The sequence below is a fragment of the Podarcis pityusensis genome (genome assembly GCF_964106645.2).
Source record: "Podarcis pityusensis genome assembly, chromosome: 14".
Classification (NCBI taxonomy): domain Eukaryota; kingdom Metazoa; phylum Chordata; class Lepidosauria; order Squamata; family Lacertidae; genus Podarcis; species Podarcis pityusensis.
This window is the reverse complement of record NC_138039.1, coordinates 21,378,983-21,396,954: the sequence shown is the minus strand read 5'-3', so window position 1 is coordinate 21,396,954 and position 17,972 is coordinate 21,378,983. Positions and strand designations below refer to the sequence as shown.

At 42.9% G+C, this 17,972-nt stretch overlaps 1 protein-coding gene across 36 annotated transcripts in view; it reads right to left on the bottom strand.

Annotated features, from left to right (window-relative positions):
• RBFOX1 (RNA binding fox-1 homolog 1) overlaps positions 1–17,972 on the bottom strand; it is a 1,496,801-nt gene that overhangs the window by 69,881 nt on the left and 1,408,948 nt on the right. For 30 of the 36 annotated variants that reach the window (XM_080981485.1, XM_080981488.1, XM_080981483.1 and 27 more), the window contains one exon: positions 13,417–13,497. The exons of the other annotated variants lie outside the window; for them this stretch is intronic. In XM_080981485.1, the coding sequence (XP_080837611.1) occupies positions 13,417–13,497 (81 nt within the window). The remainder of the gene's footprint in view (positions 1–13,416; positions 13,498–17,972) is intronic. 36 annotated transcript variants of the gene reach the window in all.

Here is a 17,972-nt window from a genome sequence, read left to right as displayed (position 1 = left end):
CCTTTGCTTCTTGGCCATAATCCTGGGCACGACCCTGTCAAAAGTTGCAACCCTCTGGCAGGAGGCTACGATATTTATACACCCAATGCCTAAGCCAAAATCCACCTACATCTGGAATCAAAAAAGTTCTGGCCGTTTCTAAGCCAGATCATTGTCTGCATAAGTTTGTTCACTACACCTTAGCTATAGCCACTGCACAGAGAGGGTAGTGCTGCAAACAGGATCGTAACTATGTACGGCATCTTAAGCTCCTTGGACAAAATAAATGATATAAATGTAATAATAAATAAAACGCTAAAGAAAGCAGCTTTTGATGGAAGATGAACTGCAGCAGAACAGAATCTGTGCTGCATGTGACAAATACAGGGCAAAACAGAAAATGATGCCTTCTCACATCACGAATGATCACTGAGCTTTTTTTTTTACCAGGAACAAAGGACAAAAAGAACTCAACGGTATGGGTTCTGCTCAGAATTCACAAAGAGAATTTCACAAATTGTCACTGGGGTCTGTGGGGCACCATGACTAGCTGTTTATGTCCCATCTCTCTTAGCTCCCCCACCTCCAGCCTCAGCTACAAGCTTATCAGACTGCTTAAGCTTGGGCCACAGAACTATAATTTTCTGCTCTTAGTTAATTTTCAGAGTGGCCGTAATAATATCACAGAATTGCAAAATGCTGAGCAAAATACAGTCGGGCCCATCTGGATACAGACAAGCTAAGAGAACATCATCCCATTCTGGCTCGGCATGAATGCTAGGTAGTCAAGTGTGAAATCTCTAGCAAATTAAAAAAGAAGAAAAAAGAAAAAGAAACAGCAGATGACAAAAGGAGGAGGTTAGAAACTGTGTGAGATAGCTCATTGCTTCTTTGTTCAAAGGCAGAACAAATCTATTTAAATTAAAAAGAACACGTCTCTCTTCTGCAAGGGACTTTAAGAGTGTGTGTTTTTAGTTGTTAATACAGCTGTGCAAGAAGAACACATTGCTTGATTTGAATTTATGTGCCATAGGACTTGAGGCATGGTGGTAATAGATTAGAAACCCTAATTGTGGGATGGTAACTGTGCTTGCAGAGTCCCTGGGCTGTTGGTAGGGCTGAACATCAGTGTAGGAGCTGGTATGGAACAGACCCTTCGGTGTGGCAGCACCCATTGATATCAAGCAGGTGCCTTTGTTATACTGTTTCTGGAACCTGCTAAAGAATTTTTATGTTTAGGCATCCCTGGTCAAAATCTTGACATTCTCCCAAAATGCTACATTCAGATAGAGAGTACAATGGATCGTGAACCCTTGAATTTATCAGTTAGCTGTTAATAGTTTGAACCCTCTGGGATTTACACATTTTCCTCAGCACATGGGCACATGTTATAGAATAGGATTTACAAAATATAGAATGGGGCTATATAAAGCAAGTAATTGGAATTTAGAAATTAGATAAACTGCAAATATTAATAAGTTAGCATTAGGCTGTAGACATTATACATCTAGAGCACATTTACAGCACATTCACACCAAAAAATAATCCTGGGAGCTGTAGTTTACCTCTCACAGAGCTACAATTACCAGCACCCTAATGAACTATAGTTCCCAAAATTCCTGGGGAGTGTTTTAAATGTACGGTGTGCATGCAGCCTTAATATGCATGTGTGTTTCTGAGGGGGGGGGAGAGAGAGAGAGAAAAGAAGAAGAAGAAGAAGAAGAAGAAGAAGAAGAAGAAGAAGAAGAAGAAGAATTATTTCTAAATCTGCACACCACCCTTCTGCCCCATTATGCAAGTTTCAGTTCATCTTCTGAATAACTTGTCTCTTAAGGCCCAGAACTATTTTCAATCTAACCAACCTCCCTTTTCAAATTATAGATAACATTTATCCAAAGAGACGGCATCACCAATATTTCTGCTTGCAAATGTTGCATTTCATTCACTTTTCACACAGTTAAACATCTGGAGATAGGTATAAAAAATGGGAAAGTGTTTGCTGTACAGAACTCAATGTCCAAATATGTTCTCCCTCATTGGCTCAGCCTAAAGCTATCTTACAGTGTGTAAGAGTGTCTTACCCCCTCCCGCCTCCACATTATTCCCCAAGTATGAACAAATTATATTTTTTCTTCAAGTCATAAAGAAATGCTATGAATTAATTTTAATTTTGCTATAGAAACATATGCCAGGTTCTACACTTAGATGGGAAAAACCATCTGCACAGATACAAGCTAGGGGACCAGGGCGTAGCGCTGTTTGCCGGTGCCCGGGATGGGTGAACACGTGCATGCCACAGGCGGGTGTGGAGCAAGCTCGTCCAGCCCCTGCCTCCGCCGTTGCCGGGCAGGCGCTCATGTATCAGGCAGAAACAGGGCACAGAGGGTGCTCTGCACTCTCCGCTCCCTAGCCACCCTCGGGTGGGTGCTTGCATGCTGGGCAGGGTTGGGCATGGAGGGCATGCAACAGGGATCTCTGCAGGGGGCGCCTGGTTCGCCCTTCCAATTGTGCACCTGGGGCAAAGCCCCCCCCCCAAGCTGTGCCACTGTAGGGGACAACTAAAGGTAAAGGTACCCCTGCCCATTCGGGCCAGTCTTGCCAGACTCTAGGGTTGTGCGCTCATCTCACTCTATAGGCCGGGAGCCAGCGCTGTCCGCAGACACTTCCGGGTCACGTCTGGCGAGCCAGCGCAGCACACGGAATGCCGTTTACCTTCCCGCTGGTAAGCGGTCCCTATTTATCTACTTGCACCCGGAGGTGCTTTCGAACTGCTAGGTTGGCAGGCGCTGGGACCGAACGACGGGAGCGCACCCCGCCGCGGGGATTCGAACCACCGACCGTGTGATCGGCAAGTCCTAGGTGCTGAGGTTTTACCCACAGCGCCACCCGCGTCCCTAGGGGACAACTAGCTCACCACTAATACATGTGAAAAGGATCCAGGGGTCTTAGTAGACCACAAACTTAACATGAGTCAACAGTGTGATGCAGCAGCAAGAAAAACGAATGCTACATCAGATCCAAGGAAGTAATACTATTGCTCTATTCTGTCTCGTTCAGACCACACGTAGAGTATTGAGTTCAGATCTGGGTGCCACAATCTGTGAAGGATATTGACAAACTGGAATGTGTGCAGAGGAGGGGAACTAAGATGATCAAAGCTCTGGAACTGGCTGCTTACCCAGCCTCTGGATGGGCAGCAGTTGCAGCCTGTCATGGCAGGCCCTCAGCTCCACAGAGCAAAAGCCCTCCCCATTGTGTGGCTGGCAGTTGGGGAATTCCCTCGGATGCTGCAAAGAATGGGAGAATAGCCTGCTATCCCCTAGATTGCAAATTGGCCAATCAGATGGCCCGAGGGCCCCACTCTAAAGGCTGGCTGCACCCGTTAGGGACCACAGTTGGCTGAACAACCCGTCCTCCTGCCCTTTAAGCTGTGGTTCTTTTGTATGCTAATCTTTTTCTTCCTTGCACTCAGTAATTGGCCTTCCTGTGGTTTATTAATGGTTGCCGTATTCAGAACCAGGAAGGAATTTTCCTGCAAACAGAATGGCCCCGTTTGGAGGTTTTGCCTTCCTCAAAGCAAATAGTCACAACTTTTGGCAGGTAAGGCAATGGGTGGATTACATAAGGCATTATGTAAATTACATAATATTGCCACAGAAAACAGAGAAACAAATAATGCAGTTTTTGGCAGAAGACGAACTGCAATGTAAAGGAAACAGTGATGCAGGCAGCAAATACAGGGAAGAAGGCAAAATGATGCTTTCTTACATTCATAACCCTTGAATGGATTTGAAACATCCGGTCCTCGCTATTTTAGATATTTGTATCTCTCTATTTGTAGCTGTTGCTTATTGTTTTGCTCTAGTCTACTCATCACATATTTCTATTTTTGTTCTAACTTGCAAGCCACCTTGTTTTGATAAATAAAACTCTCCCTCTCTTTCTCCCTCATTTAACAATATTACACATCAGAAGGTGGTGCTCTCCTCCACATGGAGTTTCTGGAACAGAGGTTGGATGGCCACCTGTCAGGAATTATTTAGCTGTGGTTGCTGCAATACAGGGGGTTGGACTAGATGACCCTTGGGGTCCCTTCGTACTCTCTAATTCTGTGATTCTAGTATAGCTGCTATAGAGAACAAACAGTCAAGAAACAAAACAAGACCACCATCAAAAACAGAATGGCAAGAGGGAATTCCCAACCCTACCTAGATACAGCTAGGTCCACTAAACTATTCCTATAGCTCTCCTCTCTTTTTTTGTTTAAAGAAGCCACCAGTAAATAAATTGACACTATTGAGACCTTTGGTAGTTCAGATAATCAACCACTCTTCTCTAAATCCCTAAGGCTTTCAAATAACTTGACTGGAGCAAATGACAATTTTGAGGAGTATCATTGGTGTCTGGCTTACAAGACTGTTCAGAAGAAGATGAAGTTGGCATTTTAGATACAGCTTGTGAATTTGGTGATTGTACATTCTCAGTGATAGATGGAAAGTAGATGCCACGTTCAGACTCAAGAGAATATGACCAGAGTGTTTCATTTCTCTTCCTTGTCTTTCACAGGTGCTGTAGTTTGCCATGTGGTTTTCCCCTCCCCATCATTTCCAATATAAACTCTGTCCCCTGACTCTAAGTGGGATAGTTCTATCACAGAATTGCACCAGTTATTGAAGTGTTCATAACTTCTATTAGTTTAGTCATTTGTAGAGGCCACCATTCCCAGGTCAGCTCACTTTGGAATGAAACTCTCCTCTGCTGTTCAAATGGGGATTCTGATTTGTCTTTGCAGTAGCAGTTCTGCTGGTCTATCAGTAATGTTTATCTGTAGCTTAAAAGAGCAATATATGAGCCATTCCGTCTTCAGATATTATTTTTGGAAGACTAAAATTTGCTGCATATTAGTGTGGGGTTGCAATAATATGGTAAAAGTTGAAAGAAGTCTGGAATGACTGGAATGCTATAATCTGGGATGCACTGTCGACAGCAAGTTCACCTGGAATGCCAAAGCTAAGAAAGCTCCCCCCCCCCAGTTGTGCAACAACACTGTAGCAGGTAATGTTGAGTAAGGGAAGTATATCAATATATCATGAACCCACAACAACCAAACAACCCACAACAGTTGACACAGGCTAGATGCTAGTTCCCTGTCCCTGCCCCATAAGGCTTCAGTGATTAAAGGATCCTTCTGTTGTGCTAATAATCTCTTCTACAGTTGTCAATGGCTAATATTTTGTTCTTTGTGCCATTTCCGATTCCAGAGTACCATATTAACTGCTTGACTCACTAATGGTCTTTGATTAATTCCTTCCAGACTATGAACCAGCAATATAACCTTTCATCGTTGACTCTTCCAATTCATTCATCTGTCCGTGGTCAACAAAGTGCTTTCTAGTTCTCTCTGGTCCGTTGATGAGATTTAGGCCATCCATATCAGATGCAGAGAAAGACTTCTGGAATCTCTGGACCTCCATAAGTAGATTTGATGAAATTGTTGTTGTTTTTTATGCTTTTAGAGAAGTGTGCACAGAACAAATATTTCCCATCCTAGCTTGGCTTGAGAAACTTAGGGGAGGCTGGGTTGAGAGAGTTGCACTTACTGGTGAAACATCATCATGTCCAGAGCAGAGCCAAGCCCAATAGACACACTGAGGTAGGATATTCAATTTCACAACCAGCAAGGCACAGTGTGGCAGGGCTCTGGACTATATCAGAGTCTGGCATGTCTTGCTTTTCAGAAACCCATGCTGGGTTTTAGTAATCACAGTATCTTTTTTGAAGTGCTTACAGACAGACCATATGATTATTTGTTCTAGAACCTGTCCTTGGTAAGAGTCCTGTAGCAAGTGGGTTCCACTTGACAGTTGTAGAAGTGCTCCACCTAGTCCCAATCCATAGTTGCTTTCATCAGCACTTAACCATTGTTGGCATCACAAAATTGTAAGACCGAGTATCCCTTTTCCTCTGCAAAGGAAGCTTACTGATTTGCATGTGTGCATGCACACACAATGCCAGAACATGGTAGATTTCAATGATAAATGCAGTGGTTGTGCTCTGTTGAGATGATTTGCAAATATTGACCTTGATCATTCACCATTCCCCCCAAAAGTGTCTCAGCTCTGTAATACTACAGGTATTTCTAGCTCTTTGATGGCATTTACTTTTTCTTGGCATGACTTTTTATGCTGCACAATAACTACTCTGCCTTGGTAAAAAAATACATTTCCTGTAGTTTCAGTTGAGTCTGAATTCATGGATCCAATTGAAGACTTATGACCATCCATTTATTATGGTCTTACTTTGTTGTACCACCATGTATTAAGGTGTCTTCCACGAAGTTAATGGCTCTTTTTATGTCTCTAAGGAATGCTGTCAAATTCAGTTGAAAAATCTCAGACGCACTTGCGATCTTGAATGACAACCACCGGAAACAGAATCTTTGAAAGTATGTGATGAACGAAATGTAGACAATTTAGCACTCAGGTTTGTCAAAGGCATTTGCCAACAATCATTTGATACATACAATCTGGAAAGTATTTTGGCTCCTATTACTTTGAGGAAAAAGGTCCTCTTCCATGGGAAGTAAGTATTTTTCATCATTCACTAAGCTTTCATTTAAAAAGGTGAGGGCAGCCTGCGACCCGCCAGATGTTGTTGGATTGCAACTCCCATCATCCAGAATTATTGGCCATGCTGGCTGGGGCTGATGGGAGTTGCAGCCCAACAACATCTGGCAGGTCACAGATTCCCCACCCCCGAATGGGGAACCATGCTTGGTGTTTGTACACTGCATTATTTGGCATTAGATATTAACCATGTTCACATAGTTACCTTTTAATAGACAAATGGGTGGTATCCAACTAAGTTCTACTCAGAGTAAATTCACTGAAATTAATGGGCCTAAATTAGTCATGCTAAATTAACTACAATGGGCCTATTCTGAGCAGAATTTAGTTGGCTATAACCCACAAGTCTCCAAGCTCTCCTATGCTACATCTTGTATTGTTTTCAGTAGTTCAATTCATAGCTGTGCTATGAATTAAGAGACTGTCCAGCTTATAAATTCTTATCCTATACCCAGTGAACACAAAGTGTATTCAAGACAGTGAAGATCCTGGGGTGCATAAGGTGATCTTCTGCAGGTCAGAGGAGTTCTGGAATCATGGCTAGGTCACTTCTGAAATGACTATGACAGCAACTCCTGGATGTCATTTGAAATCAATGATCCTTTCCCCCTTCCCCTTTGTGTGTCTTGTTCTAGGTCTGCAGGACAGAACTGTCTTTCTTCTTTGAACAGTGCCCATGAAAAAATAAAACATAAATTTAGGGCTGAGTCTTCAAAAGGTGGCTCCCAACACATAAAAACACAACATATAATTGTTAAATAGAAAATCTACAAAATCACAAGAAATCAGCACTGGCTGCAATAAGAACAGATTTCAGCACATGATTAATCATCCCAATTAAATCAGTGGGGGTAGTTTAACTATGAGCTGCCTCATTGTACATCCTGCCGCCATGGTTTTGTGTAACTGTGGCAACTTCTCCCCCCACCCTGTGAGCACATCAACAACATGACTAGCACCAGTTATCATGTGTGTCACCTCTCCTGAAAGCCAAAGAAGATTGTATGGGTCCACCTGAAGTGAAAACCAGCTTACAAGCAGTGATAGGCAAATCTGTCATTTTCAGGTTCTCATGGACTTTCATTCTTCCAAACTTAAATTCAGTTCACCACATTTCTGCATACATTTGATTTTTTAAAAGTCAGCATGAAAATCCACATGCATTTCTCACTGGGAGAGCCAGTGGTGGTGTAGGCTAGACTAGTACCTGGGAGACCAGGAGTCAAATCCTTACTTGGCCATGTGAAGCTCATTGGGCCACCTTGGACCAGTCACTGCATCTCAGCCTAACCAACTTCACAGGGCTGGGGAAAACCACATATGCCACCTCAAGCTCCTTGTCAAAAAATATGGGATATAAAGATGTACATTTTTTGTATACAAAAATGCCATGTTTTTTTTCTTTAAAAATGTTTAGGGGTACTCTCATTTTCCTATTCATGTTGAAATACTGCCCCTCAGTGAGGCCAAACTTAGATTCACAAAATGTTTAGGGGTATGCGTACCCCTGTGTTCCCCCCCGAAAAAAGGACTGCACAAATGTATACCTAGTATGTGCATTTCGTTCTACAAGAAGTCTTCCCTAACAGAATCCATTTTTTGTACACAGTTTCCACCAATATGCACATTTTTGTACACATTCTTTGGTTGAAGAACCGCATTCAGAGAAGGCCAGGTTCCAAAAGATAGCTGTGTTTTGTGGATTTCTTAAGAAAATGCAAATCTGTTAAGTTCTCATTAAAATGAAACAAATTTTCCCTCCCACCTTTACCTATAAGCTGCATTGTGCTCAAAGTTCCTGTGTAAATTAGTAGCAGCTAAGAAAGAAATTTTAATAAATCACTGTGATAAATGCACAGTGCAGGAAAACGAAAATGCGCGCACACACACAGGCAGAATATTTTTTTGATTTAATAAACTGATTTATTACCTTAGATTTAGAGGCCTATCAACTAGATGAATAACTGGGTGCAGTTCTCCCCCCCCCCCCAATATGGAAGAGCAGGATTTAAGGTAGTCAGAGCCTCTTTCACAATCTACTTAAGAAGACGTCACATTTGAAACCTTTCCCTGTCAGTGGTATCACAGGCTCCTGGGGACTCTTGTGAAGCGACTGCCTCCCCACCTTTCACAACTATCTCATCTTTGCCTTGTTGCTTTCAGCCTAAAATCCCAGAGCAACATGGTTTATTGTTTTAATATCTCTCTGGCACAAGGCAGAAGTATCCCACAGTGGCTACTTATCTGTCATATGTATTTTTGTGAAAGAAATATCAAGACAAGCCTGCTGTTTGGAGGAATACCAGAAGACTGTCGGGCGGTAGCTGGGTTACATTTTCCAAAAGGAACAGAACAGTGCAAGTCAAGGGAGAGGTGGGGGAGAGAGAAAAGGCAGCTTCTGAAGAAATACCATCCGTATATGCTACTGAGGGATGTCTGGCAACCCCTAAGCGCTTTTACTGGCTTTATGAAACAGCTTTTCTATTCTGCTTGTATCCCTCTACAGTGGTACTTCTGGATGCGAACGGGATCCGTTCCGGAGGCCCGTTGGCATCCAGAAGCGAATGCAACCCGCGTCTGCACGTGCGCGGGTTGCAATTCGCCGCTTCTGCACATACACGTGACGTCATTTTGACCGTCTGCACATGAGCGAGCGGCGAAACCCAGAAGTAACGCGCTCCGTTACTTCCAGGTCGCCGCAGCACGCAAACCAAAAATACTTATCCCAAAGCTACTTCAACCCGAGGTATGACTGTAATGTACAGTCATACCTTGGATCTCGAACGGCTTAGTTGCCAAACGCTTCGGCTCCCAAACGATCAAAAACTGGAAGTGAGTTTCTGGTTTTGAATGGTTTTTTGGGAAGCCGAATGTCTGGTGGGGCTTCCGTGGCTTCCAATTGGCTGCAGGAGCTTCCTACAGCCAATTAGAAGCCCGCTTTGGTTTCTGAATGTTTTGGAAGTCGAATGGACTTCCGGAACAGATTCTGTTCAGCTGCCAAGGTATGACTGTAGTGATGGGGAACATCAGACCAGGGGCCAATGCAGCCCTCCAGGTCTCACTATCTGGCCCTTGAAGTTCTTACCAGGACACAGACTCTTCTTGCACCTTCTGTGAGGGATTTTGCCCAGCTGGAATGTGTTCCTTCAGCTCTTGCTGGTTCTCAGTTGAGGATAGAGAGTGATGTGTTAGTGTCTACTGCACAACGGTAAACACCACACGTGCTGCTCAACCCAATTTTGCCTCTGGCTTTGCGCACAATGGCATGTGGCCTTCAGAAAGTTGCCCAGAAGGGAATGTGGCCCACTGGCTAAAACAGTGTTCTCTGCCACTTTTCTAATGTTTCTACTGAGTTGCATACCCTCCAACATTTCTTGGATGAAAATAGGGATGTCCTATTCCATTATTATTATTATTATTATTATTATTATTATTATTATTACCCCACTGATCTGACTGCATTGCCACAGCCACCCTGGGCAGCTTCCAACATATATAAAAACATAATAAAACATTAAAATGTGTTTTTTTTAAAGAAAAAAAACCTTCCCTATAGAGGGCTTCCTTCAGATTTCTTCTAAAGGTTGTATAGTTACTTATCTCCTTGGCTTGGGGGTCGCATAACTCCATACCCTCCAACTTTACTCTGATGAAAGGAAAAGTGGGACGTTCCCTGGCCATGTATTATACCTCCTTGAGAAATTGTAATAACTAACAAGTATTAATAATAATTCAATAACTGTATCAGACTTCTTCCGGCTTCCCTCAAAATCTGTGGTTTAGCACTGAATCAGAACAAACAGCAATTGAGTTTTCTACAGCTTGCCGTTTGTTCTGCTTTGGAGCTAAAGAGCAGGTTTTCTAGGGGGAAGGTGGTGGGAGGCAAAACTGCTTGGACCTGTGCCTAGAAGGCAGAAGACAAGTGGAAAACCACCCAAACCCATGCTTTCTAGGCAGAAGTGTGGATGAGCCCATAGTTTAAAGTGCCTTGCAATCCATAGAGATTTTTAACCTGGCAAGGTCTTTGAAATTTACATCCAGTTTCACTTAGGATGTAATTTGGAAATAACTTCAAGGTAAGGTAAAGGACCCCCGGATGGCTAGTCAAAGGTGACTATGGGGTGTGGCACTCATCTTGCTTTTCAGGCAGAGGGAGCCAACGTTTGTCCACAGACACCTTTCTGGGTCATGTGGCCAGCATGACTAAATCTGGTGCATGGAGGACCGTGACGGAAGCCAGAGCGCATGGAAACGTAGTTTACCTTCCTGCAGTAGCGGTATCTATTTATCAACATAAACATCAGTCTGTCACTTCCCTCCAGAGTCCTAGGTGTGCTTCACTGTACAGGCTTCCCAATCAGTCAGTCAGTCAGTCAATCAATCAATCAATCAACTAAACACTCAGAAGGAACAGATTGATGCACACACTCCTAACTCTCCTTTGAAAAGAACAGGTGAGCTAGGCCTGTGAAACACATGCCGGTTTCTGGATAGGGCCATCTGCCCTCTGGAGCTTCTGTACCTGGACTAAAATTACTGGATCAGGGCCCATGAACTTTAAGAGTGAGAAAGACATTAGAGCTTTAATTATCAGATGTCTCAGTCTGTTTATTTTAATGCCAAACAGCAAACAGCGCCAACGTCCGACAACGGGACACATCAAATGAGTTTGTGTGGACTGAATGGAAGGGCTGGCATTGGCAGTAGAGCAGAGTGAATATTGCTAATTAAAACAGCTGAAATGGAATAGCATTTTTGGACACAATGGGCTGTAAACTGACTTTCTATTAATTGAGCTCAGTGTAATGACATATCGGAATGAATAGCTAGTGATCTGGAAATTCATTTAGACCATTAGTTTAATTACAGAAACTGATGGAAGTTTTCTCAGACAATTATGGAAAGAACTGGAGCACCGTGAGATAGGATTTAGAAGATTTTGCATCTTCTCCATCTACCCTTCTCCACTTTTTACAATACTGAATTGTGCCGTAGGAAACAACAGTAATAGACCTGAGTAACATATTCTTGTGTGGAAGCCTTTACTGTATCAACTAGGGGACAGATGTATGACTCTGTCAAGTTCAGTTTTTATTAGTTTCTCAATTTTCCAACCTTAAATTTAGTGAAGGCTGGTCTATTATGGCAAATGGGGTATCGCCCCACCAATCACAGTCTGTTCTTAGCCAGTCCCACCTGGCTTCCTTCCTCCTTATGACCAGTGCAGGGGGTCTTGACACTGTCTGTCAGATTGCTCTTCTACGGTCTCAGTGTTGCCCTTTGTATAACTTAGAAAGGAAGAGGATGGCCTTGTTTGTCATTGGTTCTGGCGCCCCCTACTTTTGGGCTCCCTGCTCTCCACCCCACTAGTTCTCTTATTCACAAGCCACCACTGCTTAAATCCAATATGCTGCATTTCTTCATCAGTTTGTGAATTTTGTGTACAAATAAAGTCCTCCTGAAAATCCGATAGAATTTTAGAGAACATTTCCCCTAATACACACATTTCGCAAGGGCATTTCCCTACAATAAAGCAAATTGTTTTTTTTATTATTAATATATGCATTTTTATGGGCACTTTCCCCTAACAAACATTTCTGCGCACTCGATTTCTTTGCAGAACAGAAATTTAGAGAAAAGCAGATTCTTTACAGCCACCCAGCAATGTTAGATAGAAGTCCAGGTTATTAGCTTGGCTACCGTGGCTCATACTTATGGTGTGTGTGTTTTTAAAATGTCTTGAAGGGCAGCCACAATAGTTCATGACTGTCCTGATCCTAGATGGGGGGCAGTGCAGCAACACACCATTCCCAGAGTCAGACAAGCCACATACCAAAAGCACCTCTTTCTTGTCAATAATTATTGATACAGTCCATTACCAATCTCAGACACTAGTTAAGCATCATTATCTGAATTAGATGAAAGGGGGGGGGCGTATCATCAATGTACTGATCACATTGCACCAAAATCCCAGATCTGGCAAATGCCACAAGGCATCTTGTTCCTAGTGGGATGCATCTGGCTGCATTTTCTGGAGTGGCCTGGGAATGACTCTACATTACATCATTCCAGAAACATGGGGGGCATTGGAGAGAGCCATATATTGCAGTGAGAAATGCAAGACCCTTGCTTGAAAGTTTTTTCACCCCCACAAAAGAGAAATGGGGTGATAGCATCCTCAAAAAATTGAGGGAAGTGGTAGCCCCCAACCCCCCCGAAGATGTTGGAGAAATTATTGTCCCCCTCTCGTGATCTTGGAGTGGACTTCGTTTTGATTAGAGCGATGTACATTAAATTAACTCAAATTATTTGATTAATCAATTGTTAATTGTTTGAGTAGTTTTGTTAGTCTAAATGTAGAATTCTGATTATTAGTACAACAGTAGCAGTAGTAATAGTATTTTGTGTAACTGGTGTAATTATGGTAGAAGCCTATTATGGCTTTAAGCAGTTTATACTACTACTACTACTACTACTACTACTACTAATATGGTTTTGAATGTGGACTTTGCATTCTGTTTCTTACATTGCTTCTTTTTGTTGGCACTTGTAAACTGCTTAGAGATTCCTGCTGAAATATGAAGCAGTACATAAATTAACTAGCCAATTAAATAAAAGTAAAACCACTTTCAGGTGGTTGAAAACAGCAGCAACAACAACAAAAGTTAATTTCTTAAGCTAATCCCATGACAAACAGATCAGCATCACTTCTCTCTGTATATCACATTTCAACTTTGTGAGATATTAAGGGGCTGAAATTAACATTTCACAGGCAAAGTAAAAAAGAAAAGAGCTGCAATGACGGGCTTACTTGTGGACGTGTATACTAGTGAACTGGGGGCACTGTACATGGGAGATCCCTCTTGGTTTGCCTGGCACAGCAGCACCCTGCCTATGAAAGAGAGAGAGAGAGAGAAAGAGAGAGAGAGAGAGAAAGAGGAAGAAAAGAGAGCACGGTCTGAGTTTGGGAACACTCAAGCTAAATTAGTTAAGTTGAAAGGAAAAAAAACCCCAACATGATGAGGCTATGAAAAGTGCATTGCCTTTGGCTGAAAAGAACCACCACCACCAAAAACTTTCCAGGTACACTACAGCTTCAATCCTACCCCCCCAACTTACCTGGGAGTAAGCCACACTGAAGTTAATGGGACTTACTTCTGAGTAGACATGTGACCATATCCAGCATTCTCTGTCTACTGGCACAAGAGCCCTTGCGCTAACGGATGACAACGTTTAAAGGTTGCGCAACAAAGGTTATGCTAGCGGAGGCTTGATGCACAACAGCTGGTTCTTGTTGTGTAACCCACTGCACAGCAACCTTTTGTAAATGCACTTGTCTTTTTGTTGTGAAATAGCTGTTTCTGGTTGTATAATCCACCGTTTCCCTTGTGCAACTGTGTCCCACCAGTGCAACAAGTAAACGACTAAATGGCTTTCACTTAGCACTGCGCTGGATTAAACCCATGACTGGTGCTGCAGCCTGCATTACAAACTGACAATTTGACACTCCAACCATCCCAATGTAAAATATATGGTATATTAATTTCATGTTGGGAGGCCAGGACAGGTGCACCCCCTGAGTAGTAAAAGTGGCCACTTGCGCGCTCTCTCTCTCTCAAATTCTTTCCACATCTAGGCTGATGTTGAACCTGTCGTATCAATTCTCCCCCCCCCCGCCAAAAAATAATAATAATAAAAGGTTGCAGTGGTCCAGACTAATGTTCATTCCATCCAATGACCAAGTATGGTGGGTTATTTTTCAGAGTGGAGAGTATTTTGAAGAGAAGGGGTTGTTTGCTTCAGTGAGCTCTCATTTAGAAAGGATGAGCAATACATTTTGTGGACTTTAACATGTAGTTCAGTTGCCTCCAGTGTTAAGATAACTGAACACAAAGGACTTGTATACCTTTAAGTATTAGACAAATGGGGGGATTTTAGACCCTTTTCTTATCACTGCATAAAATGTTCACTCTACCCAAGATACCATCTTCCTTTTCACCCCGGTTTGCTCTGTGTTATTAATCCTATGATTCTCTACACCTTACAGGATAGCTAAAAATGTATTTGCACCCATACACCAATCATGCTGCTACACTCACCCCCAATTTATTCAACTATACTCATATTTTTACACAGCTCTTAAGGTTAACCCTTTCCCCGCACCTCCTTTGACTACACAAGAACGAAATAAGAGTTTGGATGCTGGTTCAGGCCAAAGGCCTATGTGGTCCAGCATCTTCTTCCACAGTGGCCTCAATGGGAAGCTGCAAGCAGAATCTGAGCACAATAGCACCCTCCTTACTTGTGATTTCCAACAATTGCCACTCAGAGGCATACTGCCTCCAATAGTGAAGGTGGAACACAGCCATTGTGGCTAATAGATTAAAAAAAACTGTGGGATGTATCCAATGTTACTCATACTCAGAGTATGCCCGTTACGATTAATAGACATTAAAGGGGGGGAAAGAGCTGTGTTAAAATCATGTCCTCCAGTTTCTCAAAGGGTTTCTTCCTCTACAAATGAGCCTTCTTATTTTCTGCCTCATTCTCAAGGCACTTGGAAATTTCTTTAGAATTTCAAGGAGTGCAGATTTTGAGCATACTTTATCATTATGAGACGGACAAGGACAGTATGTGTGCTTTTCTTTCCATCAAATATTTCTCTGGCACTCTGCAGCCTCCTTGACTGCCCACACTTCTGGATCTGAAAAAAAGCCCCATGAGAGGAGTCATCTCATGATGTCTTCTCCTGGATTTTAACTGAAATGTGGGCACTAAGGAAGGCTGCAGAGTGCAGACTGATTTGTTAGAATGTGAGAAAGAAGACTCACAAACACCTCGTGGCCATATCGAAAGTAAGATAAAAACAGAAAAGCCCTTACATCCAACCCATGCAAATTTCACCGCTTTGCTCTCTCCCCTTAGATAATTTTCATATGTGCTTTCTTCTCTTATTAATTTTAGTGTTTTGTTGGAAGCTACCCAGAGTGGCTGGGAAAACCCAGGCAGATGGGCGGGGTATAAATAAATTATTATTATTATTATTATTATTATTATTATTATTATTATTGATGGGGAATGATGAGGGGGGAAACCCGCAGAGGAATTTTTTTGCCACAGTGTTAAAGGAAAGAAAACACGATGTGATTGCAAGCGATGCTTCTAGGGTAACATGTAGTTAGGCCCTAAGTGATCTGGAATACTACTTTACAAGGGTTTCCCAGTCACACAGAGGGAACTCTCTGTATTTACAGCTGCCTATGCAGTGGCTCTTTAAATGTTCCAATGAATGTGTGGAGGTTAGGTCTAAGCATGCCACAACAATCTCATATCTCCTCACTCACTGAATGTGCAAAGGTGTTGATCAGAATCCCCATTTCCTCCACACATTTGCCACTGAAATGGTTAATGAGAAAAATATCCTCATTAACTGCCTTAATGGTAAAGACGCCAGGGTGACAAGATGTAACTAATTGCTCACTAGGTGATCTTGGACATCCAATTAATCAAGGGACATTTTTTTAATGGTACTTTTGCATTTGTATATCCCGTTTCCACTGTTCCAAGCACTTCATGCACATTCGCTCAGTGATTCTCATGACAGTCCTGCCAAATAGATGGGATTTTACCCCTATGATACAGATGGGCAACTGAGGCTGAAAGAATGGCAGCTAGGCCTTAAGGCAGGGATGTGGAACATTTTCCTTCTGAGGGCAATGTGCCAGTGGTAGGCAGGTCCAGGGGCAAAAGTGTGGTGGGCAACAAATACTAATTTACTCATACATCCTTCTCTACCCTCCATCTAGGCAAGCAAGAAGCATGATTAGAGTTCAAATGTAAACTACAAGAACAATTATGCTGACAGGAAGCCAGCAGGGCTGTGTGGGGCTTTCCTGTGTTTTGCAATGTCATATACATATATAAACTATCTCCCTTTTGGGACTTCCGGGGTGGCGCCATCGGCAATGGCGGTCTCCCTCTGAACTGGAGGGACTAGCTCCGCGCAAAACGGGTCTTTTCCGCTACGGCGAAGCGGGGACCCTTTTAAAAATCACAGGCGGATGAAGCCTGTGACCATGGGACTCGGCGGGCACCCTTAGCGCCCCCCCAACCCACAAAGGAACCCACTAACGGGCTCCGAAGTGAAGAGGGGGAAGTGGCGCGGTGCTGTGAGTCAACTGCTATTTCCGTGGAGCGAAGCCGCATAGCTGTTGCCGGAGAGCGCTGCCTTTTTCCTGGGACAATTTGGCTTCTAAAATAAGCACCCGTGAGTACTTAAACTTTGAACAATTGGACTTTAAATAAGGACTTGCGAGCAGAAAGGAATTGGATTTAAAAATTTACTTCAATTTGGTACTGAAACGGGAAGGTCTAAACAGGAAGTCAGCCTTCCGTTTCTTTGTAGACAGAACAAAGCAAAGACAACGTAAACTAGAGCTCAGAAAATCGCTTCTAAAGGATCGGCTTTCATCATTTAAAATCCTCGAACCCCCCTTCGACAGCAGGAGAAGAAGGGGGATCTTTTTCGGACTGTTTAAATTTGCAGAAGTGAGTTTAAAGTAAAGTAACTTTCCACCGTCCTGATCCTGGAGCGGGGTGTCAGGACTGACGTTTGAAGCTCATTGACCAGAGACAAACGCTTTTTGACAGATAGCTAAAAGAAGAGAAACATAGTGATTCCACTGTTTCCTTTCACATTTTAAAGGAACAAATATTGACAAAATATCTCAAAAAAGAAACTTTGTTGCAAGAACAATTAGAAGTTTTCCCATTAGAGGGAGACTGGGAAACTGTAACTAATTCCAGGGAGCTTGCAGCTGTCACAGATTACAATCCTGGGAAAAGGCTTGTGACCTTGTAGGACAATGTATTCAGAAGCTCTGTTGTGTGCTCTCTGTAAAATAAATACTCTACTGGAACAGTTAACTGAGAAGATGGATTTGATGACTAATGCGGCCAGAATTTTTGAACAGGTAGTGGGAAACTATATGGAGCCCACCCAGGAATTAAATCAGGAGTGTGCCCTGACAGAACAGATGAGAGAAGAGGATGTTGCGGAACCTTGGGCGCCAGAGATGGAGGGAGCTGCGGCCCAGCAGGAACATGAGCTTTTGGATTTGACAAATGAACTTGGAAAAAGCCAGATTAGGAAAGATAAAGTTTGGACTGATTTGGAAATGGGGGGTTGGATAGACCCCCCCTATGCAGGGATGTTTGGACTTTCCGAGTCTGGCAATGGGCCGTGAGATGTTTGGAGCTGTGGGGGAGCTGAGGGGGAATCCCTCAATTCAGGGATTCTGAAACATGTTCTTAAATACTACATGGAGTTTAGTCTGGACTATGGAAAAGGGGCTGATTTGTTGAAAA